Source organism: Notamacropus eugenii, chromosome 2 (assembly GCF_028372415.1).
Source record: "Notamacropus eugenii isolate mMacEug1 chromosome 2, mMacEug1.pri_v2, whole genome shotgun sequence".
Taxonomy (NCBI): Eukaryota; Metazoa; Chordata; class Mammalia; order Diprotodontia; family Macropodidae; genus Notamacropus; species Notamacropus eugenii.
The window spans coordinates 71,382,232-71,408,747 of NC_092873.1; the positions used below are offsets into that span (position 1 = coordinate 71,382,232).

Consider the following 26,516-nt stretch of genomic DNA (forward strand, 5'->3'; position numbering starts at 1 on the left):
CAATTACTTATAGCCAACATGATAAAAAATGATAAAAATTATAATAGTATCTAAATTAATTTATTCAATGCCATACCAATCAAACTACCAAAGGACTATGTTACAGAGGCAGGAAAAAAAAAGAACAAAATTCAGCTGGAGGAATCAAGTCAAGAATATCAAGGAATTCAATGAAAAAAAAATGGAAGGAAGGTGGCCTCTGGTACCAGATCTTACACTATACTGACAAGCCATAATCATCAAAACAATTAAGTACTAGATAAGAAATAAGAGTGATTGATCAAAGGAATGGATTAGGTACATAATAGATAGATGTAAATGACCACAGGAACCTAGTTTTTGATAAACCTAAAGATTTTAGCTATTGAGGCAAGAGTTTATCATTTGACCAAAACAGCTCAGAAAATTGGAAAGCAGTCTAACAAAAATATAGACCAATATCTCATACCACATACCAAGATAAGCGTCAAATGGGTACATGATTTAGACATAAAAGAGGATATCATAAGCAGATTAAGAGACTATGAAAAAAACTTCCTGTCAAATCTTTGGACAGGGAAAGAGTTCATGACCAAGAGAGAGAGGGGATCAAGGGAGATGAAATGAATAATTCTGATTACATAAAAAGAGAAAGGTTTTGGACAGACAAAAACCATTGCAGCAATCACAATAAAAATCTCTCATGTAGAGAATCTGAGCCACAAAGCTCCAAGCGTAATTTATTTATTAGCAAGGCTAGCAGTTGTCAAAAATAGAAATCAATAGCCTCTCAGTGACCAGAGACACACATTAGTGCAAACAGAACAGTCTTTTATGTAGTTGGTAAAAGTGTAGGAGATGGGCTTACATTTGGCATAATCTTGGTGACTTCCAAAAGGGGATTTCCAAAGTCCAGAGTAATAGGGAAAACATAGAGCTAGTCAGCATCCTCTGGAAAGTCCTATGTTAGGCAACACCCTACACCAGAGTGGTCTGGTGCTACAACATCTTAAGATCACACTGACTCATCCTCCTTCCTTCCTTCAGGAATAAGACAGGTTGAATACAGGATATAATCCAAAGAAATGGGGAAGTTAAACTCTTATAAACTCTAATAGTAAGGCCTATGCAATTAAATCTAACTCTAATAATCTATAAGTATCGATTTCAGTGCTTTGCAATCAATAGTTAATATAAAATAAAGTGGGGTATCAATTTTCAATTTCACACAGCCAAACGTAGAAGGAAAGCACAAAACTCAGGAAAAAAAATTTCCATCAGTTTCTTTGATCAAGATCTCATTTCTCAAAACTGAGTGAAATTTATACAAGAACTACTCCTCAACTGATAAATATGGTCAATGGCTATGAAACTGATAAATATGGTCAATGGCTATGAACAGCCAGCTTTCAGAAAAAGAAATCAAAGCTCTATTAATAGTCATATGAAAAAAATGCTCTAAATAATTAAAGAAATGAAAATTCACACAACTCTGAGATACCATCTCACACCCATCAGATTGGCTCACATCGCAGGAAAGGAAAATGATAAAGGCTAGAGGGAATGTGGAAAAACAGAAGCACTAATGCTCTCTTGATGGAATTGTGAATTAGCACAACCATTCTGGAGAAAAACTGGCAATGACACCCAAAGAGTTATAAAACTGTGCATACACTTTGACCCATCAATACTCCTTCTACGTCTGTATTCCAAAGAAATCAAGGTGGGAGGAGGGGGAGAAGGGGGTAAGGACTTATTAATACAAAAATATTTTTATCAGCTCTTTTTGTGGTGGCAAAGAATTAGAAACTGAAAGGATAATCATCTCCTCAAAGAGAATGGCTAAACCAGCTGGGGGATATGATTGTGATGGAATATTCTTGTGTTCTAAGATATGAAGAAGGGGATCGTTTCAGTAAAATATAAGACTTGAGAAGCAGTGAAAGGAAAATAGAAAAGGGAAATCATAAAGGGACTTAATAATTAAACTGTTTGCATTCCTACATGGGAAGATGATACTTGTAACTCATAAGAACCTTTTATTATTATGGCAGCTAGAAAGTGTATGTATAGATAGAGGGCACAGGTGTGATAGGATATGTTAGGATGATATCTAAAAAAATAAAATTAAGGAGTGAGAAAAGGAATGCACTGAGAGAAAGGGAAAGAGGTAGAATGCAATAAGTTATCTCACATAAAAGAGGCAAAAGAGATTTTACAGTTGGGGAGAGAAGATTAAGGAACAGGCAGGGAACACTTGAATTTACTTTCATCAGAATTGGCTCAGAGTAACACAGACACTCAGTTGGGTATAGAAATCTAGCTTACCCTACAGCAAAGCAGGAAAGGAAAGGGATAAGAGAAGAGAGAGGAGCTGATAAAAGGAGGTTGGACTGGGGGAAGCAATAGAAGTAAAACACCTTTGAGGAGGGACAAGGTGAAAGGAGAGAAAGATTAGAATAAACAAGGGGGAAAATAGGATAGAGGGAAATACAGTTAGCAATCATAACTGTGAAAAAATTTTTTAAGTAAGTTTCTCTAATAAAGACCTCATGTCTCAAACATATAAAGAACTGATTCAAATTTGTAAAAAATAAGAGCCATTTCCCAATTGATAAATAATCAAGAGATAAGAACAATCAGTTTTCAGATGAAGTAATCAAAGTCATCTATTACCACATGAAAAAATGCTCAAACAAAAAGGGGCCACTAATTCCCACATGATCACGCCTATGGGTCTTGGGCCCTTTGTGTTCTTAAACTCCTTCTGTAGACCTTGATGATTCCCATACTCTCAGGAGACGCTAGTTTTTCCATGCTACTTAAATGTGAATATTTCATCCTTGTTTAAGATTGCTTCTAACTGCTCACACATATTTACCGTTTTAATTATTTGGTTTTTTGTTCCTGTGTTTGCATTCCAAAGCGTCCACTCAGCTTTGGTTATTTCATTTTAGGGGTAGGGTTAGGGGGAAAATATCCATTTTTCCCTATATAGGACTATAAATTCTTCCAGGTAAATTATTCCAGATAGTAACATACATGTATATGTATATGTGTATGTACATGTATGCATACATTTATTTTTTCCTTTTATGTGAAAATTCTAGATTTTGGTTATGATGTTCTATTTTCATTTTCCCTCTGGTTCTAATATATCTGGGCAGGTTTCATTCATGATTTCTTCAAACACAGTATACAGGTATTGGTTTTGGTCATGGCTTTCAAGCTGTCTAGTGATCATCAGAATTTTTTCTCCCTGAAATATTTTTCAGGAGAGTTGTATTTTACATGGGTTATTTTAAATTTTCTTCTATGCTTTCATTCCTTTTACTTCAATATTTCTTGTTGCATTCATGGATTCGTTAATTTCCGTTTGATTCATTCTAATTTTCAATAGATCTACTGACTTGGGTAAGGCTTTGCACCTTTTGTAATTAGCTATTAATTCTCCATCAAGTCTATCCTTTAGAAGCTTCATTTCTTTTCACATTCTTTCCTCTACAGCACTCATTTCATTTATAATAGTTCTTAACTCTTGCTTCATTTCTCCAAAGAATTCTGGTTGACCATATGGCTAAGGTATATTTGAGCTTTGTTTATATATTTTGGGGAACTATTCTCTTCTGGGCTTTTGTTTTGGGTGCCTCAGGCTCCACAATAGCTATTTATCCTTGTCTTTCTTTGTTTGATTACTTTTTCTTCCATTCTTAATATCTGAATTGAGACTTTGTGTTAGGGCCTGGATTTTCTCACTTCTGGAGGGACTATTCACCCCTTGTTTGGTCCTGTTCTATATTTTCTGGGTCTTCATTCAACTATCCCCAGTTATTGAGTCACATGTAACCTTTAAGAACCTCAGTGACAGTTCAGGCCAGGTAAATGCAACAGAACTGCAGACTTTCCTCTAGTCAATGCTCCCTTCCCTGATCACTGAGATGGAAGCTCTAGCCCAGATATTTGAGCTTAGCCTGAGATACTGGTCAGGAGTCAAGAGTGATAGAGGTATAGGCTCATCCATGAGTCTGTATTCCCCTCTTGGCAGTCTCTAACTTCTATTTTTCCTTGTCCTTGCTCCAGGTTCTACTTAGCTAAAAGCAAGTCCAAATCTATTTACTGTATTCACGCTGATCTGCAGTCTTGAATGACAAAGCTAAATCTTCACCTCTATTACCCTGTCCCAAACCCACTCATTAAACAGAAAAAGGTTCAAGTGCAGTCAATATGTTTGAAGAACTTTCTTGTTGGAACTCCATCCCATTGCCCCAAGGCCTTTCTCTGGTTATCTCCCCAGATAACCCTGGCTGAAAAAATTACTTAGTATGGTTTCTCCTTGGATTTTTGAATCATCACTCAGTCTAATGCTCTTCATCAATCATCCTTTCATCTTTGCCAGTATCCAAGAGACATTGTCAACTAAGAACTGGCAAGGTCTGGCAACTATTTGGATACTTGTAGGTTGAATGAAAATGGGGAGTCAAGAATGAAATCAAGTCTATAAATCTTGATTAACAGGATGGAAGAGACCTCAAAAGAAAAAAGGAAAGTGTGCAGAAGGGTGAGTTTTGAAAGGAAAAGTAACATAATATTATCTGTAATGTAGACTGCAAACTATCTATGTCTCTTCATACAGTAGGACTCAAAAACTTGTGTCTTTGTAAAGAGGCAGAAAGAAGGTCTTTGGACTCATGGATCACTGCCTTAGAGTACAGGGCTCATTCTCTGAGGAGTACCTCCCATAGTCACAAGTTGAACTACAGGACAGGAGGTGGGCATGCTAATAAAGTGAGGAGAATTTTCCCAATGCCACCTGTGGAGCTACAGCTATGAATGATTAGGATATGGCTAGTTCATAATAGCCCTAAGGAACGTGATGTAAAGTACAAGAAGAAGGAGGCTGCCTGCTTACTTGGCAGAGGAGGGGATGATATGGGAAGTGCCGAGTGATGCTGGTTTTATTAGAGATAAATTCAAGATCTGGTTATCTCTCGGAGAGATTAGATTTAAGCCTTTCTTGTCACCTTCCAATTTGTTTAGAATATGACTATCTGGGGCCATACTCTGGCCCCTCAGGGCCTAGCACTGTAGAGGCCACAGGTCAAAAACATTCATGCAAAAATTTAAGCACATACTATTTGGTACTATTTAATTTTCAATGAAGGTGGCAAATCTTTCCCAATATAAGGGAGGGTAAGCTCCTGAAGGAGCAGACACTTAATATTTTGTAATTGCTTGCCCTGTAGTTTTAAATTTTCAAGCCTTGTCTCCCATTAAATTATAAAATACTAATTCAGCATTATGTTTTTTGCATCCCTTTCACAACACAAAATAAAATGTTTTGCATACGGAAAATTCTCAAGAAAAAGTAGACTGATATGCATTGAGTTTACTTGTCTAACAATCATGTATTTTTCTCATCATTGTCACACATATTCATGCCAGAGAAATGGCCAGACAAATGGTTTTCCAACTAAATGACAAAAGCTGTCCAACTTCAAGTCCTTTCCAACATCTCCTCAATTTCATGATCAAAACCTTACGCTACCTTTCTCAAATTCTATGAAAAAAATCACCCTAAACACTTTCAAACTATAAAAACAGGAGGCACAAAAGGTTGATAAGAGGTAAAAATATATAGGGCCATAATCACCAACTATTCTTGATATTAGCCTTGAAAAGGTTACTTCTTACTCTAAACCACATGAACCCAGCAAAACTCTTTTACTCACAAAGGACACAATGACACTCTTAGTGAAGCAGTAGAAGCAGGGTAAAGAAATGGAAAAGACACTGGACTTAAAGTCAAAATGATGATGTTGGAGTCCCAAGTCTGCTATCTAATAACAATCCAAGTCACAACCTCTCTGGACTTTTGTTTCCCAATAAGAAATAATGCTTAAACTACCTATTTCACAGACAAGGCAGTATAGTGAAATCAAAGAACTTGTGGTAAAATTTCACTTCTGAAATCTATTGCCTGTGTGACTTTATTACATAAATCATTTCTCATTTCTGGCCTTTAGTTTCTTCATGAGTAAAACAAGAGGGTGGAACTAGATTACTTTTAAGGTGTCAGCTCTAAATTTATGAACCTATAATGAAGGTATTTGTGAGGAATGTGCTTCATAAGCTGAAAAGGTTACATAAATGTAAATGTGAAAGCATACTTCGCTATTAAATTGAGACCTAACAGGAGTATACACTCGAAATAATAAAGTCACAAAATCTCTCCCTGACCTCTCCTCTTTGAGTTCAGTATCACAGGACATTCTACTAGAAAATGGTACTTCTTGTTCATATACAATATTATACTCCTCATGCCCTGACTTTCCTAGAAAAATAAAATAGAAATCTCTGTGCTTTAAATTATTTAAATTCAAAACTGCAGTTCTAAAAGAAGTACATTACTGACAAGTAACTGCCTTACAGTATATGTAAAAAGAACTTCATTCAAGAACAGACAATAATGCAATGGTTCTTAACCTTTTTATCATGATACAGAATCCTTCATAACTGGTGAAATCTATGGACCCCTTTACACAACAATGCTTTTAAACGCATAAAATAAAATACATAAGATTACAAAAGAAACCAATTATATTCATAATAACAATATCTAACATTTATATAGTGCTAATTATGTGCCAGGCATTATGCTAAGTGCTTTGCAATTTTTATGGCATTTGATCCTCACAATAATCCTGGGAGGTAGGTGCTATTAGTATCCTCATTATTATTGTCAGGAAATTTAAGCAAACAGAGGTTAAGTGGCTCGTCCATAGTAAGTGTCTGAGGTCAAATTTGAACTCAGGTCTTCCTGACATTAGACCTGGTACTCAATCCACTGACGTCATTCATTTCCCACTCCAATTCATAGGCTCCCTAAAGTCTATCCGAAGACCCCTTGCTCTGGTGATCTCAGATTAAGAACCCCTGCTATTAAGGGTATTATCCTATCTCTTGAATCCCTCCAGGGCAATATTTCGCATAGAACAAAAAGCTTGTGTACATTATTATATATGGTTTTCTAGTGATTAAGTAAACTTTAAAATTATACACAACTAGGATAGGCTTATAATTATACTAATCCACAGTGTGGTGTTTAAAGGCCCCTTTTTCCATTTTCTATCAGTATATTCAACAGGGATAATTAATGGTATTAATTAAAGAAAACAGACAAGATCTATGAATCACTTACCCTGTAGAACAGGATCAGCTTCTCCTTGGTGATTCAGGTAGTATTGATTGCACAATGCTGCCAGGGCTGAGACAGCAGCTTCCTAAAATAAAGTCAAACCTGGGAGGTTATAAAAAGCTTCTAATGCAATAACATGACTTGAAGAGACAACTAAAGAAATAATTGTACTATCAATGACTATAAGTATAGTGATTCTATAATTTTAATCAATAAAAATATAAAGATATCATTTCTTTCTAAGATATATATAGATATAGATATAGATATTTTATGTTTCAAACTTATACCATAAAAGATTTTCTTTGGAGTTAATCAGTTCAAAATAGGCTAGATAAACTGGATCTCCATTGGAGTCAATGTTCTCAAAACAATAAGGGTATTCTAAACAATAGATTTTTCTTCCTTTCCAGTGAAATAAAATAGGAAAAAAATATTATCATCATAAGCAGAAATTTTTATCAGTGAACTTCAACAGAAAAGACATTCAAATAGAAAGGCTACAATTCGGTTTCAGTAATGTCAAATTAGTATGACAAGTGATATCTAAACTTTCAAGAGTTATGAGGAAAGAGTAAAGAAAATACTGCAATAGCAGAGAAAAATACTGTAAAAGGAGAAAAGACAATTTTTGGGGGGAAAAAAGCAAAGTTTTTCAGAAAAATTCTGCACAGATTACAGATTTAAAGCTAGAAGGGCTACAGAAGTCATTTAGCTGACCCTTTTTGCTTTTTAAAATTTTATTTTTCAATTAACACACATTTATTTTTTATTTCAATTTCCTCATCCCTAATGTAAAAGAAAAAAAATCTAAAAAAAACCCCAAACCTTGTACAATTCAGATTTCCAGTGAATCCTGGAGTATTTGCTTAAGACTCTCCTAAATAGTGCAAACAATGATGATTCAGGGGAGAGGTGGAGTTGATGCAGTCACTTGAAAGAAGAGACATTCTTCATTCCTGCTAGGAGAGCTTCTAGATTCCCTTCAGGGAGACACCCATAGGGGGAAGAAAATGGTTTTCTAAAGGTAGATATGCAGGGGTAAGCTGGCTCCACATTTCTTTGATTTCTACCTTGTCTGCCCAGAGATTTAGGTGCGTTTCCCTTTTGATGAGATTGTGATCCCTCCTTTGGCTGAGCAGAGATATCTCTGTTCTAAGTACAGGGCTATTTGCTTAGGGTATTTTCTGTTATATTCTAATTTGAAGAACTTCTCCAATTTTTATTTGCTATTTGAATGGATAAATGCTTTTGCATCACCATTTGTGATGATTTTTGGTATAATTAACTTTTCACTAGCAAGAGTCAAGCTGATGGGTATAAACTTTGGGTTTTACCTTTATTATTTGAGTTATACCTATACCTCACTCCTTTAAGTGATAACAATCAGGAAAGTGAGGCAGGAAGGTGCTTCACAGATAGAGCACTGAGCTTGGAATCTGGAAGACCTGAGTTCAAATCAGGTTCCAGGTACTTACTAGTTGTGTGAACTTGGGCAAGTCACTTAACCTCTGTTTGCCTTAAGATACTAGAAAAGGAAATGGTAAACCACTCTAGTATCTTTGCCAAAAAAACCCCCCATAACAGCACTGCTGTGTTATGGTCCATAAAGATCAGACACAACTGAACAACTGAATAATAGTTGAAAGTCTATGGTCATGAAAGTAGCTTAAATGTAAAAAAAAAAAATCATTTCCTAGAATAGTAATATTTAGAAGGGCAGATAAATATAATCTGAGTCCAATCCCCCTCTCTGTCTCTGAGGAGAACAGAACAGCCACATTCAACACAGCTTCCAAAGTCTTGTATAGGGAGGTGAAGTATGAGGGCAGAAATCTTTCAATGCTTCTCTGTAATTTATGTTTAGGCAACTCATGTGGACACACATATCTTAAATAGGCCACACACATTATAGCTGTAATAAGTATGCATTTTGAAGCAAAAGACATTCCTCCATTATTCTCATCCAAAAAGGTATGACTCATTTTTAACTTGAATCTGTCAGTCACTGTAAGTAAGCGAGTAGCACATATCATCAGTCCGCTGGAATCCTGCCAACCCGCTTTCAAATGCTTCATTTTATAAATGAGGAAAGTGAAGCTCCAGAAGGCAAAGTGTGTTAGCTAATGGCTCAGTAAAGGTTCTCTGACTTTAAATGCCACTGTTCTTTCTACTGAGGTGGATGTGCAAAGGGCTGGCTCTATTTAATATGTCATTCTCAAGAAGTGAAAGGCGATCAGTTGAATTCAGTGAACATTTATTAAATGCCTACTATGTGCAAATCCCTTCTTAGGTGCAGGAGACACAAAAACAAAAATGAAAACACTCCTTTGTTCTTAAGGAGCTTACATTTCTTAGATGAATGCAACATGTACACTGTACAGATGAATAAAATACAAATTAATCTGGAGAGGGAGGAAACACTAACTAGATGAATCCTTGGGTAGGAGACAGCAATGGAACCATTCTCTGAAGAAAGCTAACCATTCTAAGGTGAGGAGAAAACACATCAAGACATGGGAGAAAATCTGTGCCAAAGTATGGAGGTAGAAAATAGAACTGTGCATACGTTAAACAAGTAGGAGACTAGTGTGACTAGAAATAAGCATGGATGAAATCAAGCTAAGAAGCATTTATCAAGTGCCTACGTGCCAGTCACTGGTTTGTACATAATTTTTAAAAGGTCAATAATTTGATTAAAATAGAATTTGAAAAAAAGCACAATTTATAGAGTACACAGGAACATATAACGTTAAAAAATGAGATGACCAAGAAGAAACAGGCAGGTTGGAAATAGTGGGTTTGCAAAGAGCCTAAAGTAATTCAGAGACCAAGTCTCATTCATATTTTAAGAGTTAAAAGTATTATTTCATTTAAAAAAATCTAAGCTGATAGTAAAAATATTACTGTAACCAAAGGTTGAGCAGCAAAGATGACAGATATCCCATAATCCCAAAGCCTAAGGATAACATAATACTGAATTACTTTCCCATTACCTTCATTACCTCCAGTTGTACTATGCATGTAAAAAACTTCATTCAACTACAAATGAGGGCTCCTTTCTCAAAATATTTATACAGAAGCACAGAAGTGAATGTACAGGAAAAAGAAAGATAACTTTATTGAATTCTGGAAGACAACTTAAATTAAACAAGTAATTGTCACTTTTGATCTGTATTATGGTTGGCACACATGTTCTTTCTTTTAAGATCCCTTCTGAATCTAACAGTCTATATATTAATCTATGAGTTCTGGAACCATGCTAGAAAACTATAAAAGTCATTTGTATTTGCAAACAAGGAAAAAAACTAATAAAATATGAAAAACAAGCATTTGCAAGGAGAACAAAAAGTAAAGAATACAGGTATCACTGCCATTGATAGCAACACTAGGGTTCCACCAATTAAGGTAGAATACACTATATATAATTATAACATTATTAATTACAACAAATATAATCATTATGATATTAACAAAATTATAAGAGGAAAGTAAGCACAGCACATAGAAAAAGGGCTGGTATTGGAACCAAGACAAAACGAATTCAAGCTTTGCCTGCTTATGTGATCTTGGCCAAGTCACTCAACCTCCCTAGGCACTATGTACCATGGAATGTAATAAATACTTTACAAATATTATCTTATTATCTCTGCAAAAACCCTTCGAAGTAGGTACTATTACTGTTCCCATTTTACAAAATAGGAAACTAAGGCAGACAGAGATTTAAGTGATTTTTCTACGGTTCACACAGTCAGGAAGTATGTGAGGCTGGATTTGAAATCAGGCCTTCCTGACTTCAGGCCCTATCCAGTGCCAGACAGCTGCCTCTATAAACACTTAGTACTTTGACATGACAAGAGAAAAAAAAAACCCAGAAAATAATCACTGGTATGATCTTATTAAAAGTCAAAGAGTATGGAAAGATCATTGTACCTTGATATGCTGTCTTGAAGTACTTGAGATAAGATGGAGGCTTTTCAAACTATCATTTATTAACCACTGCCAGCTACCTGTTAAAAAAAAAGAACAAATATTTACTTTGCCTAATAAAGTAGCAAAAGCAATACCTGCAGTAAAAACAAAAACAAACAGTAAAAACTTGATTTTCTAATACTTTTTATACCAAATAAGTTCTCTTGGTGTATCAATTCTTTCAGGAAAAAGAGTTCAGGAAAAAAAAAATAGGTCTACACAGACAAAAGAGGAAGGGAACCTATGGACTCAAGGCCACATGTGGCCCTCTAGGTCCTCGAGTACTGCCCTTTGACAGAATCCAAACTTCACAGAACAAATCACTTTAATAAAAGGATTTGTTCTGTAAAACCTGGACTCAACGAAAAAGCCTCACCCAAAGACCTAAAAGGCAGTTACATGTGGCCTCAAGGACCAAAGGTTCCCCACCCCTGAACAGAAGAAACTCCAGGCACTCTACAGTTCCTTGAAAAAAGTTTAGCTTAACAGAAAAGGAAGTTATGTCCTCATATGTACAAAAAAAATTATAATTTTTAAAAAGTAAGCTTTTGGAAATGTATTATCACAGAAATGATGATAAAATCTAGCCATATTAAAAATGTTTTGTGCTGGAAAAAAAAAAATCTTAGACACATCCATTGATGTTGCTCCCCATTTCATGTCAGGTTCTTTTAGTTATGATAGTACCTCTGTTAAAAGGAAATAAAAATTAGATCTCTCAGAAAAATTTTGAATTATTAAGTCCTTATTTTCTCTCCTTTCTACCATTCTTCCCCAATTAAATGATGACCAAAAAAAAAAAAAAAGATCGGAAAGGAAAATCCTCAAAACAAATATGCATAATTAAGTCACATATATTTCTACAGTGCCCTTCCTAATGACCAAGTACAAAAAACATCTTATTCTGCATTTTGAATCAATTATCAGCCTCACAGAAGGTACACGGCATTGTTCATAACAGGTTCTCTGGATTCCTGGTTGAGCACTGTATTCTTCTGACTTTTTAAATATTGTTGTTTTTTAACAAAGTTATTTTCTTTGTATAAACTGTTCTCTTGCTTCTGCTTATTTTACAGCAGGTCATACAAATCTTCCCAGGTTTCTGTGAAACTGTCCTTTTTGTCATTCTGTACAACACAGAAATATTCCATTACATTCATATGCCACAACTGATGAAACTCTCTGTTTTACAATTATTTGCTCCAACAAAAAAGATATAAATATTTCTTGTACATATGAATCCTCTTCCTTTCTCTTTGATCTCTCTGAGGTATATCTCAGCATAAATGCTCAGTATTATCACTGGGTAAAAGGGTAGTATACTCAAGGCAGCTAGGTGGCATAGTAGATAGAGTGCTAGGCCTGGAATTGGAAAAAACCTGAGTTCAGATTGGATCTTGGAGACTTACTAGCTGTGTTATCCTTAGCAAGTCATTTAACCTGATGCCTCAGTTTCTCTAACTGTAAAATGGGGATGATAATAATAACAACCTCATAGGATTGTTATGAGGATCAAATGATGTAAAATTTATAAATCATTTAGCACATTCAAATTCCTTCTCGCCCTGACTTTCAGCTCATGGTGTCAAAATTTCTTTTCATAATGGCTCATCAATTTCACAGCTCTAACATCAGTAAATTCAGTGTGCCTATTTTCCTATAATGCATTTGTCATTTTCTTCCTTGTCAATCAGATAAGTTTTGAGGTGGAAACTAAAATTTCCTTTCTTTGCATTTCTCTAAATTTTAGTGATCTGGAACATTTTTTCATATGGTGGTTTCCTCCATTAAAAATTGACTATTCAAATTCTTGGACTTTATATTGGAATATGGTCCTATTCTTAACAATCTAAATCAGTTTCTTTTATATCTTAGAAATGAGATTGCTCTGAGAAAAATTTGTTGCCAAGATTTTTTTCCTTCAACCACACAAAAAACTTGTGAATTTTATATAATCAAAATTGTCCATTTTCTCTTCTGTAATCTGCTCGCTCCATTGTTTGGTCATCAACTCCTCTCCTATCCATAGATGCAAAAATTAACTTTTTCTGTACTCTCCTGGTATGTTTCCTGTTATGAGTTCTTATACATGAGTAACATATTCATTTGGAGTTAGTTTTTGTACATAGTGTACTGTACTGCTTTTATATCTGATTTCTTGCACACCACTTTTCTGTTTCTTAGCACTCTCAATATCCAAACTGTTGCCAAGGCCTGATTTCACTTTTGCAACATCTCTCTAATATGCTCACCACTCTAAGGCAGGCCCTCATCACCTCACATCTGGATAGTTGTACTAACTTGCTGGCATGTCGGCCTACCTCAAGTTTCTCTCCACTCTAATCAATACTCTATTTAGCTACCAAAATAACTTTTCCTGAAGTGCAGGCCTGGTCATGCCCCCAAGTCAATAAACTCCAGTGCTTTCCTCTTGTCTCCAGGATCAATACAAAATGCTCTATTTGGCATGCAAAGTCCTTCATAACCTAGTCTCTTCCTATCTTACTAGCCTTCTTACACCTTATTCCTCCCAGGTATTCCAGAGTCCAATGACACTGGCCTCCTGCTTCTTCCACAAAAAAGATACTCCATCTCTCAACTCTGGACATTTTCTCTGGCTGGTCTCCATTCCTGGAATGTTCTCCCTTCTCTGCCCCAGCTACTGACCTCCCTGACCTCCTTTAAGTCCCAGCTAAAATCTCAACTTCAACAGGAAGCCTTCCCAAATCTTTCTCCTATTTATCCTATAGGTAGCTTAATCATATGTTTGTGCATGTGTGGATGCTTGCATATTATCTCCACCCTCAGCCTGTAAGTTCTTGGAAGGCAAGGGCTGTTCTTTGTCTCTTTTTGTATCCCCAGTGCTCAGTACAGAGCTTAGCACACAGTAGCACCTAACAAATGTTTATCAGTTGGTTGGTGTTTGCCTCCGTGTGCTAGGCACCTAATCTGTTACACTTACCAATCTCGAGGTCATCGTTCAGGTGATTATTACCTCATAGTAGAGTATGAAATTTGGTACTGTCAAGTCCTCTTTTTTCCCACTTCTTTCTTTTGTATCCATTATTCAGAATTGTGAAAGTTATTTTAAACACTGTGTTAACTGAATCCCATAAATTTTGATATGTTGCTTCATGACTGTAATTTTCTTTGATAAACTCTTTAAAATTTTTCTATAACTGGCTATTTGACCTATCAATTTTTTAGGATTACTGAGTTTTCATTTTCAATTCTTTTGCCAGTAGCCATTTATTAAATACAATTTTGATGCAATGATCAGTAAATTATGTTTTTTGCATTTTTACTGTTCTTCATTTTGGATCAGGATTTTTTTGCTCCAGTACACAGACAATTTTTGTAAAGATGCCATGTAAAGTTGAAGGGTATGCAAATTCCTTTCTACTTTCATTCAGTGATCACCAAAAGTCTATCATCTCTAACTTCTCTAAAGTTCTACTCAGGTCCTTTACTTTGTTCTTGTTTATCTTTGGGTTAGATTTGGCTAATTTGAGAAATGGTACAACGAAGTTCCCCACTGTTAAAATTTCATTATCAATGTCTCCCTCTAATTCACTTAACTTCTTTTTAAGTATTTAGAAGCTATGCTATTGTATGCATGTATAGTATGTATTAGTAGTGATTTGGTTTTTATGGTGTGTTTCAATACATAATATTCTTCCTTATCTCTTTTTATCATGTCTCAGTTTTCTCTGAAATCATGATTGCCACATCTACTTTTTAAACAATTCAATAGAAGTACAGTAGATTCTACTATAGCCTTTCATTTTAACATGTGAATCTTTGTTTTAAGAGTGTTCTCGTAAATAACATATTGTTGATTTCCTTTTTGTAATTCATGCTACTAGCCTATTCTATTTTATGAGTGAATTCATTCAATTTGTGTTCATGGCTATAACTGTTAATTGAATACTTCTTTATATCTTACATGCTTCCCTACATGCTCTTTTGCATGTTTTTTTTGCCTACACCTCTGTCTTTCTAATACGGAGAGGGAGGTGGTAGTAAAAAAGAGGGAGCTTGCCTAACACCCTGTGAAATGTAAGTTACACAATCTATTTGCTCTTCTTTGCCTTTATTTCAGGTACTTTGCAGGCCTTCTGGTGGAGTCATCTTTTTTTCCTCTGAGGATCTGATTCTATTTTTTGTTGAGTTACTTTCTGCTTCTGGGTTTATCCCTTGAGCATCTCTAAGTATAAAGTATTTCTTCATTGTATTTGCTCATACCACCAACCTATGCCTGAGTTGAGGATGTGCACCTGTGTCATACTTTGTTTGCATAGGTATTTCTGGATGGTATATGTAAATCATTCCTGGTTGTGATTACAGTGGCTAAAACTAGGTCCTATCTTCTCTAAGAATTGTTTGGCCTTGTCTCCTGCTGTGGTTCAGGACCAGGTTATCTGGATGCAACATTATGCTGCACAGATACGCTTGGGGCCTTTCTTTTGCTGTAACTGGGGCTGTGAGGCCTTTCTCCTGATGCTCTGGGATTTTTGTACCACCTTAGCACTGGGCTTTATTGAGGGTGTTTCTTTCCACTGCCTCAGTTTGGATCTGTTTAGGTCTTCTTCCTATAATAAGACACCAGGGCCACCTGTCTGTGACATCAGGTTGCTTCCCACTTCAATATGCCTTCCATCTACTCTGGCTTATATCTATTCAGAGTTTCCACAGGGTTCATAAGATTTTAGCAATCTTTTTGGGTACTCCTGCTCTGGGTAAAGTTTATACCTGATTTGCTTTGGGTTTTCTTTTTCTTTCAATCTGGCACATTTTAGAAATCAAACTGGAGTATTTGTGAAGTATGTGGATTTCTCTGGAGTCTCTTCTGCTACTTTCCCAAGATTCCCTTAGAAACTTTAAAATGGAAAACTCCCATGACTTCTCCTAAGAGATACATTTCTGGTTATCATGATTTGATAGCAATGGAGACTTAATAGCAGAATAAATAGATCATAAACTAGCAAAATAAACTACAACAATTGAAAGCTATTAGTTCAAGGAAAAAAATTACTTACCAATTATAGGATCACCTTGAAAAGGTATTTCAGAAAGCGACACATTTTTTATCAAAGTGCAAACTAGAAAAAGAAAAAGGAAATAATTATTTTTACCTTCATGAAAATTCTAAGGAAATATTTCAATTTTAGAAACTAATTCTCAGCTGCCAACCTAGAACCTGAAAGCTATAGGTCAGTGGTTTAAAATTCAAATAAAACATGTGCCACTAATCCATACATAAGGATCTCTGTGAACTGCATATTGACTTAGTTTTAAAATGTGATATTATCTATATTTTTTATTGTATTTTTATGATTTCATTACACATTTCCCAATTACATTTTAATCTGGTTCCAAACTTCTGCTGTAGACAGAATCTTCCTAATACATCGAAAGCACAAATCAGATTCTTCTATATTGTTTTATTACTACAAACTACCCAAAAATCTAAATGTCTTCTGCGCAACCAAGTCTGAACCTCTGAATGTTTTTTTCTGGGGTTTAAAATCATGATAAGAATAAGCTCAAGGGGTAAGCACAAAGACTTAGACCCAGAGGAGGCTGCAAAAATGCTTCTGAATTTGTAAAGGTACCTCCGTGGTGTACTGAGAACCTGACTTAGTGTAGGGAAGATTCCAGAGGATATATACAGGTTTTCTGGGTCTATTCGAATCTGAATCTGTCCCACAAGCTTTAGAGCTGTCCAAAGACTCAGGCTACTTGGAGAGAAGGGAGTTGTTATTCCCTACAATTACAGTGCAATTTTGGAGTGGTATACAGTAAACAATGTGGCTCTCTACATATGTGGTTTATTTAACCCAAAGTTACTTACTAGTGAGCTTAACTACGTTAAGGTTTATCATTCTCGTTAGCTTATCATAGTAGGTGGTACTTGTGCTTAGAACTGTTTTTAAAAGTTTTCTGTCCCAAAAGGTATTTTTATTTGGTGACCTGCTACGGTCAAATACAGGGTGACTACCACATGCACAGCCTCTTCAATGGTTTCACATAATTCACATCAGGAAGCAACTACAACTGCCTAATGGGTGGGAGGAAGGAAGGGAACTTGTAATATCTACATGCGACATATTTTCAGAGAAATAAGGGAAGGGAACAGATACTTATTAAGTGCCTATCATCTGCTAAATGCTTTACAAATATTACCTTTTGTGATTCTTACAACATCCCCAGAAAGTCGGTGTTCTTACGATTCCTATTTTACAGTTCAGGAAATGGAGGCAGACAGAGGTAAATGACATGCTGATGTCACAAAGCAAGAACTGGCAAGCCTGAGGCTGGAGAAACACCAGGCCCAATACCCTATCCACTATGCCACCTAGCTGTCAATAAGCATATTGACAGGTAATTGATTTTCTCAATTATTCTCCGGAGTAAAGAACTGCCAAAGAGAAAAGAAATCACCATCCTTGGCGATTCTTACACCAGTTGATTAAATCACTAAGCTACTAGAAGATGGAAAGGGAGGCCGGGCCAAGAACGATGATCACAGAGCAGCAAAGCTCACTGAAGAATCGAGTTCAAAGGCACTCCAGGTGGTAGCGTTTTAGGAAAGTGTGCAAGATTGACTATAGGTGATTATTCTGAAGATTTTGATAAAAGAAAGCCTCTAATTTGCTGCTACTTTGGCATTTTACATAGTAAACAGGAAGGACATACAGTCTACGCAGACATGGAGGGAAGTTCCTTCAGATAAGGACTGTTTCACTGAATTTATGCCAAAGACCTGCTGTTGTTAACTAGTGTGGTTACCTAATATTATCTCTTCAGAACTATATAAAAATCTACTTGGTACCTTTGGGTACATCTCAGGAAGCAGTAAAAGTTAAAGGAAAAGAAGATGATATTGACATGAAAGGGAACAATTTAATGTGAGTCCTTAGAAAAGTTTTTTCTTCAGATCAAGCACAATAACTATCTCAATGGTCAAACTACAAACTTGCCCTTTGGCCGTATAGTGGAAAACGCACTGAATCAGAAAAACAGAGCACTGACTGAGAAGAATCAGAAGTGAATTTGAATCTGGGATCTACTACTTAGTACTTGTAAGTTATTATAAATAAATTTATTTCACTTTAAGATTTATAGACTACTTTCCTCAGAAGACATTTAAGAAGTTGGTAAGGCAAGTATTATTACTCCATTTTTCAGATAAGGAAACTGAGCTTTACTGAAGTTCTTAGAAACACAGATCTAGAGCTGGGAAGTATCTCAGAAGTTATGTTACCTCATTTGGTATATGAAGAAACTGCAGTTTGGTGAGGTGTCCAGAATCATACAACTTTGAAAAATGCAAACTGGGATTTGAACCCAGGTCTTTCATGATTTTAAGTTCAGCTCTTGTATTACTATGTGATGTGACCTCTCCCATTCTTAATTTTTACCTCTATAAAATGAGGGAGCAGGAAGAAATGATCTCTTATCTACATTTTTATGATTAATCCAATTGCAAGACAGAAGTAGAAGGTGAAAAGATCTTTCCCCCACAAAGACAGCAACCCTTGAAGGATGGAAAAAATGAAAAAAACATAATAAAGACCACTTACATTAATGTAGCATTTTACTGATAATTGCCATGCTATTCTTATTAAGGAAAATATGAGGGCAGCTAGGTGGCACAGTGGATAGAGTGGAGGGTGTGGAGTCAGGAATCTTCCTGAGTGAAAATCTGACCTCAGATATTAGTATCTATGTGACTCTGGGCAAGTCACTTTAACCCTGTTTGCTTCAGTTTCCTCATCTGTAAAATAAGCTAGAGAAGAAAATGGCAAACTACTCTAATATCTTCGCCAAGAAAACCCCTAATGGGGTTGCAAGAGCTGGACAGATGAATAACGACCAAACAACAGTAACAACACTTATTAAGGCTGAGAAAGAGCATGGATCTCCTACATATATTCTTCCATCCCATCTCTAACTAAGTCACTATTTTCAGAAGAGAAACGCTGAGTTAGTGAGTTGGGGAAAACATATTTCATCTCATCCAACTGGCTGGGTTACAACTCAAATTGCTAATCCTGAATCACAGAAACGTATCCATTAAAATCAGTCACCCACTACACAAAAAGGATATCTCTACAGCTTTAGTCTAAAGGGCAAAAAAGATGTCTTTATACCGAAGGCAGCATAATAAACCAAGTATTGCAAAAATGTTATATGATGTTCATTGGCTGTTGAACTGCCAATTTTAATCATTCATGTTGATAGGAATATGTTAATAGCTGTCAAATACATATTTAGCTAAACCACAATTGCCAATAGCTCAGCAGAGCTCTAGGTCACTGTTGAAGCACACTGAAGGAACAAGGAAAATTCAAATACTCCCAAAAACTTGGCTATGGGTATTGAAAAAATTGCATTTTTATAATTTTTGCATTCATCATTTATTTCAAATCAATTTCAAGAGAAATAAAAAAATTATGTTGAACTATGTCAAGCTTAGTTCTGTATCATAAAATTGAGTTATACTTAACCCCGACTGCCTCACCTCTCCTCTCCAAAAAAAAAAAAATTATATTATTCTAGCATTAAAAGATATCTCAGAGACAATATAGTATAAACAATGGGCAGGCTCTTTCCTATCCCAGCCTTATTTGTTTGTATTTTTCTTAAATTTATTTGGTAAAGAATACATCTGCCAAATAATTTTATGTTGTTTTCATATAAACACCTGTGGTTAAACCTGTTCTTATGCTGCATGATGTCCCTTTGCTTGTGGCACAAGAGAGCCACACAGGAGACATGGACCTTTCCTAGCACAGGCCTAGAAGCTCAACAAACACCCAACATACTATTAGAAAGTTCTCTTAAACTAGAGGCATGAGGAAGTCATTTTATAACTATACTTTTAAGTGCAGAATCACTATGAATCTGAAGGGGTACAGGCTCTGGAAACCCCCTTAAACTCTCCTTGAATCTTCCTACTTGATCTGGTGTTAGCCTGAGGCATCTACCCATCCCAGTTAACTGGCCTTTATTGTCTGCCCCTGGTCCCACCCTAGACTTCCCACCCTTGATCCTATCTAGACCTCATTCTCAGTCGGCCAAGTGGTCCAGGTCTCTGGTGCTCCCAGCCCTTCTCTGTAACCTCACAGTTACCCTAGCCTATTGGCCATTTCTATTAAGATCTTCCCTAGACCCTTCCTCCAATCACCCCAGACTATTTGGCCAACCGTAGATTCGTCCCACAGTCTTTCTGTATATAAAACCCATCTCAGCCTCCATTAAAGTGCTCAAATTCAATCTGGACCACTTATAAGTGTCATAAATGCTTAGATTCCTTAAGAGCCAAGCCAATCCTTAGATTCCTTGACAGTCTGACCAATATGGCTGATCTTTAATGAACCTTGTTTTTCTTTGGCTGAAAAAAGGCTTGGGTCAAATTCATTTGGGCAGGACCTGCATGCTGCTATTTCAGAGTTCCAGCATCCCTAAACCACAACAAATCTACATCATAGAAGGGAGTTCAAGTTACAAACAAATCCCATGAGGGCAGGAACTGCTTTATGTTTTTATGCTTGTATATCCTGGAATACAGTATAAAATAATACTGATTGATCTGACCACTTATTTAAAGGGTTTTACACATGGTGTGTTAGGAACATTATCCTAACCCCTCATCTCCCTTAAAGAAAGTTAGCCTAGTTTTTCTTTAAAATGTACTTGAAGATTCAATTGGCCGAGGGTCTAGCCTGAGAAAAAACTGGCATAGTCTTGAAAGGCTAGGACATCATAAGCTCCTTGAAGAGGAAGATGAGCAGAGAGGAGGAAGGAGAACCTAGCCTGGACTTCATGCTTTCTAGCAGAGTGCTTTTGTATTACCTCCAGATATGGTAGTAGCTTACTATGATCCACCCTCCCCACAGGGACATTCTTGAGGGATGAGAGCAAACTGTGGCTATTCATAAAAAAAAGCAAGAATTATGAGTATGCAGAGGTAAATTTTGTGCCCCCTAGCTGTGTTAGGTCTCCCAGTCTGGTAATTTAAGCCTCCTCTGAATTCTACTAGATCTCTTCAGAACTGTTTTCAAAGCAGCCAGGGGGACTGAATGGGAGGGGTAGGGAAAGAAATAATTCCTCCCCTTACATATAGGAAATATGGCATATTCAATGACCTAAGGGAGCTACTTTGGAGTTTTTTGTGTTGCTTTGTGTCTTTCCCCCAAGCAGAGGAAGTCAGAGCCAGACCCAGTAGAAGCAGCATCCATAGGGCTTCTACAGAAGACAAACAACAATCTTCTGTAAAGGCAGAACTGAAGTCAGGCCTGCCACAGTGGGCAGAGTTAGACATGGCAGGGCCAAGGTAATAATGCTCAGGCCTACAGCAATACTCTGTCCCAACACAGGGCATAAGAGCAGAGGCCATTTGTCCTGCAGTAGCAATTATCCTACTTGAACTCAGAGGGTAAGAGCTGAGTGGATAGTAAACACAGGCAAGGTATAGTAGCAGCAGACAGAAGAAAGCCCAGAATTCAGATCCTAATGGAAGCAAATAGCAGATTGGCTCACAGCAGGGCAGTGAAAGCTGGCTTGTAGCACAGTAGCAAAAGGTAGGTCCATTGTAGTGATGAGATGGAGAGGAGTGATTGAGGCAGATGAAGCAAGCAGGATATGAGATAGGAGATAAGATCAGGATGTGACCAGCCAGAAGAGTGAGCAAGGAAGGCAGTGACCTTCACCCCTTTCCCGAAAGATTTCCCTGCTAAGTGGTTAAGTGAGGAAATGATGCTGATACAAACAGTTAAAGGGTTAAGAGTTACTTTTCCAGTACTTTGTGAAGCCCCTAGTTTATTCTGTAACCTGAAGGTGCCCTGAAGTCTTTTTCTCCCCATCTGAATCTATACCAAAAAAACTGCTTTTATCTACCTTTTCCTGTGTTCTCCAGGTCCTTTAATTTTTAACCTGTGTCCTCCTGCCCTATCCTTAAATCCTTAAACCATAAAGAATTCTCTTTGTCTCCCTCATCCTATGTCATCCTGTCCTGTCTTTAATCTTTAACCTCTATAAAAACCTCTAAAACTACATCATCATTCTGAAATCTCTATATAAGCATAACTCCCCCAAATATTGAAGTCTCACTTAGCCTTCTCGCTAGGAAAAGCCTTCTGCTTTGGTGTCAGCAAAGCTTCCAATGGCTACACAGAAGGTCTAAGTGAATTCTTTCACACCTGAACCACCTCTATCAAATCTAAATCTCATTAGTAGCACAGTGCTTATTCTAATGTAAAACTGATTGAGCCCTCCACATTAATGTCAGCACAACACCAAGTGATCATTGTACAACTCCTATGATCATTGTTGGGAGCTTGGCTTTATGGGAAAAAAAGGAAGATGAAAATCAGCCCTAACAGAAGAAAAGGGAAAAGATTTTGTATTCCTCTCTGTTCCAATGGACATCCCAAGGAGGGGGAGGTCCTAACTGGTGGGTCAGGGAACACTGACTATGTACCGGGGGTGCTGAAGTTTAGGAGTGCTGGGACCCTAAAACACCTCAAATCAACTTGACTCAAGCTTAATTTCAGTCAAAGAAAAACAAGATTAAAGATCTGAGATACTGACTAGACTCTTAAGGAATCTGAACCATTTGTATAGCTAATGTAAGCAGGCCAGACTGAATCTGAGCATCTTCATGGAAACAAAATGGATCATATATACAGAAAGACTATGGGAAGGATCTAGGAGTGGCCAAACGGTCTAAGATGATTGGAGGAGGGGTCTAGGGAGGATCTTGATGAGAGTAACCAGTAGGCTGGAGTGAATGGAGATTGACTTCCTGGTCAAGAGAATGGGGTCTTAGGATCAAGAGTGGGAAATAGCTGGCGATAATCCAGAGGCAAGAGACAAAGAAGGGCTGGGCTAGATGAAGGGTAACAGAACTGGGCATAGATATAAATATAGAGACAGAGATAGAGATAATGAAAGGCCAGTTGAGAGGATTGTAGCCAGATCAAGTGGGAAAATTCAAAGAGTTCCATGTGGGGCTTTCTAGGGGTTTTCACTGGCAGTGGTACAGGGCTATTCTCCCTGCCCTGGGATCAGGATGGATGACTTTGCAGGAAGAGTCATAATCTTTGCTTTGGTGCTAGTGTTCCTGCTTATGAACACTTTTTTACATTGAGAAAATTATTGTGACCTATGACCTATATGGCAACAACAATCATATAGACTTGACTAGACTTGTTCTTCCAGAGCCTATCACAGCTTTGAGTATTATTTCATGGAAATGTTTTTTGTTTTTGTTTTATCATATTGTTTCTTCTTGCTTTTTTCCCCCTCCTTTATAGCCACAGCTACTGAAAGTCCAGAAAGGAAGGTTCTCACCAACAAATTCCTTGGCTATATGGTTCAACATGACTCAGATGGTTCAACATCAGACAGTGATATTTTGTCAATGGAAGTTACATTAAAAAAGAGGCATTAATATCTCCTTTGCTGCTACTCCTGAAACAGTCCATGGCACTTTTCCATCTGATTTGCAGCTAACACTTTCTAAATGTGTTGCCTTCTCCATTACACCATGAGGGCAGAGACTTAGTTCGTGTTTCCAGTGTTTACCACAGTGCTTTGAACATAAGTACCTACGTTTTGTTCATGAACCATGTTTTGTATATGAACCAAAACAAAATGTTTTGTTCATTTAGTCAACCCTTTAATGCTTCTTGTAGTAGATTTCTTGAATACTGGAGCTCAGGGCTGACCAGTACAGCCCTAAAGCCATTTAAGTGGTGGAAGATCCTCTAGAATACTTGAGTGCCAGACTCAAATAGAAACAGCAACATAGGGACTTGGAAAATCACAAATTAACCTTATCTATACTGCATTTGTTTCCTTATTCAGTATTTATTGATTTTGTTAAAGATTTCCCAATTACATTTTAATCTGGATCAGACTGAACTCTCAGTTTAGTATGACACCTCTGCACTAGAAAACCTTAAGGACCTTTACCACCAAGGGGCAGTGTGATAGGAACAAGATGCAGGTTGGGATCTGGAAATCCTATTTCCTTTTGGAGTAGGAAAAGTCTCCTTAAACCCTCCCCACACACAAAACCAAGTTAAAGATTGGGCGTCTCAGAGGAATAAAGATTTGGACTGTTGATATTAGTTCCTCATTACCTGAGTAGAAACCAGCCAAAAGGAGAACCAGGGGTGCTTAGTTGGTAGATCATGATGTGGTAAATCAGGCAAGGGAGTTAAGTGCTGAATGACTTACAAACATCCCATTTGTTCCAGTATCCAAACCAAACTTAACAGCACAGAGCAATTGTTACTTCCTTTTATATTATGGAGAGTACATTGTTATCAGTCATATTTGGTGAACAAATAGTTTCCCCACTCAACTGTTCCTTTTATAATTCTGTTTTCACTGATTCAAATACTTTAAAAATTATTTAGTAAAAATTGCCTAATTTCTCTGTAAAAAAATGTACATTTTATTTAGTTAATACTTCTCCCCCAACAGGATGACTGGTCACTGAATTCAGATGGCTCTGGAGGAGAAGTGAGGCTGGTGACCTGCACAGCCCTTCCTCACTCAAAACAAAGTCAAATGCAAGTCATGTCATCATTACTCTGATGGCATAGTCTTCTTCAGCAACGAAGGACGAACACAAACTTCTCCCCCAACCATAAGGTATCTGATCCAGTTATAATTCTTTAAAGAAATGATCTTTTTTATTCAAGTCACATATCCATTTTTACCTTATTTTTATATACTTTCAAATAGGGAGCCCTTTCCTAAGTAATCTGTGTTTTTAGCAATTCTGAAGGCAAAATCATGACTGCTTCTGTTTCCTGCTCACATGGTTTGATCCACAAGTGGATACTTGTCTATTGTTGTTGTTGTTGTTTTACCAATATCAAATAAATTTTGATAGCTATCACTTCATAATATTGCCTGAGGTGAGGGTATGACCCTTACATCTGTACTTTTTCTCATGGTTTCCCTTGAAAATCTAGACCAGAGATATCAAATACTCAAGTCTATGCATCACCTAATAACTCTCAAGTGTGGCCTAAATCATGGGTTAAATGTAATTGGAAAATATTTAACCAAATAAATAAAAATATAAAAGAATGCAAATAATGTTAGTAGGTGGATTTCTAAGTCAATATGTGTCCCACAGGAATTCTTATGAATAGCATAATGGGTCCCATTTCTATTTGAGTGTGACACCATTAGTCTAGATCATGAAACTTTGGAATGAAACGAATTTTTAAAATTTAGTCATATTTTTCACACTAAATTTTTTGCTAATTATGCTCCTTGAATCATCTTGTGAAGATTTTTTTAAATGTTAGATGAATGTTTATTAGTGAAATTCATCTATAGTTTCAGTTTTTTGCTTCCATTCCCTCTGGTTTAGGCATTAGGACCAAATTTGTTTAAAAAAAAAAAAAAGATTAGCACAATGTGCCATTCCCCCCCTCAATCTTTTTCTATTACTCTTTAAATTTTTGCAAGGATTGAATCTATATTGTCTAAGGGATTTTTTCGTTAGCAATTCATTTGCAGCTTGCTCAATTTGCTACAAACTTTCCTCTCCTCATGCCTGTCATACATCTCCTATCCACAAAGTCTCAGTGGGAGGTCCTTGCTCTACTGAGAAAATAGAGCACATTTGCCATAAGCAGCCTTTTTTGTTTTTCTCTACATCTCAAATTCAAACTCTCCATAACAGAATATATTATCTCTGCCCTCAACCTCCACTTCCATGACAAATTTGTCTCTCCTCTGAATTTCCCTATTACTGGTGAGGGCACCATTATCCTTCCAGTCAACCTAAGGTTGTCAACCTAAGCATTATCTTCAACTCTCTTACCCAACATATCCAAACTATGACCAATCTTATCACATTAACTCCACAGTATTTCCACATCCATCCCCTTCTATCTACTCACACAGCCACTACCCAAGTTCAATCCTTTATTACCTTTTATTTGGACTATTTTAATAGTTTCCTAATTGGTCATTTTACTTCAAACTTTTCCCCACACCAATGTACCCTCCACAGAGATGCCATAGTTATTTTCCTAAGATAGGTCTAATTATGTCACTCATTTACCCAATAAACTACAGATCACTATTGTCTTTAGGATCAAATATAAACATCTCTGTTTGGATTTTAAAGTCTTGTACAACCTGGTCCCAACCTAACTTTCTAAATCTGTTATATATGATTCCCCTTCCTGAATCCTATTCTACACAATCTTCCCTCTGTCACCTCTGTATCTCTGAAGATGCTGTTCCACGTGACTAGAATGCTTCCATTCATATGTTTCTCAGTCTTTGATTTGATCAAAATTCAGTTCAAATTCTACAACTCTTCCAG

General features: G+C 36.7%; 1 protein-coding gene across 1 annotated transcript in view; it reads right to left on the reverse strand.

The window, feature by feature from the left end:
- The window catches only part of TBCD (tubulin folding cofactor D), a 414,951-nt gene that overhangs the window by 90,465 nt on the left and 297,970 nt on the right, over positions 1–26,516 (reverse strand). The window contains exons 25-27 of the mRNA XM_072640887.1: positions 16,186–16,248; positions 11,108–11,184; positions 7,178–7,259 (exon numbers count right to left, since the gene is read on the reverse strand). Of these exons, the coding sequence (XP_072496988.1) occupies positions 7,178–7,259; positions 11,108–11,184; positions 16,186–16,248 (222 nt within the window). The remainder of the gene's footprint in view (positions 1–7,177; positions 7,260–11,107; positions 11,185–16,185; positions 16,249–26,516) is intronic.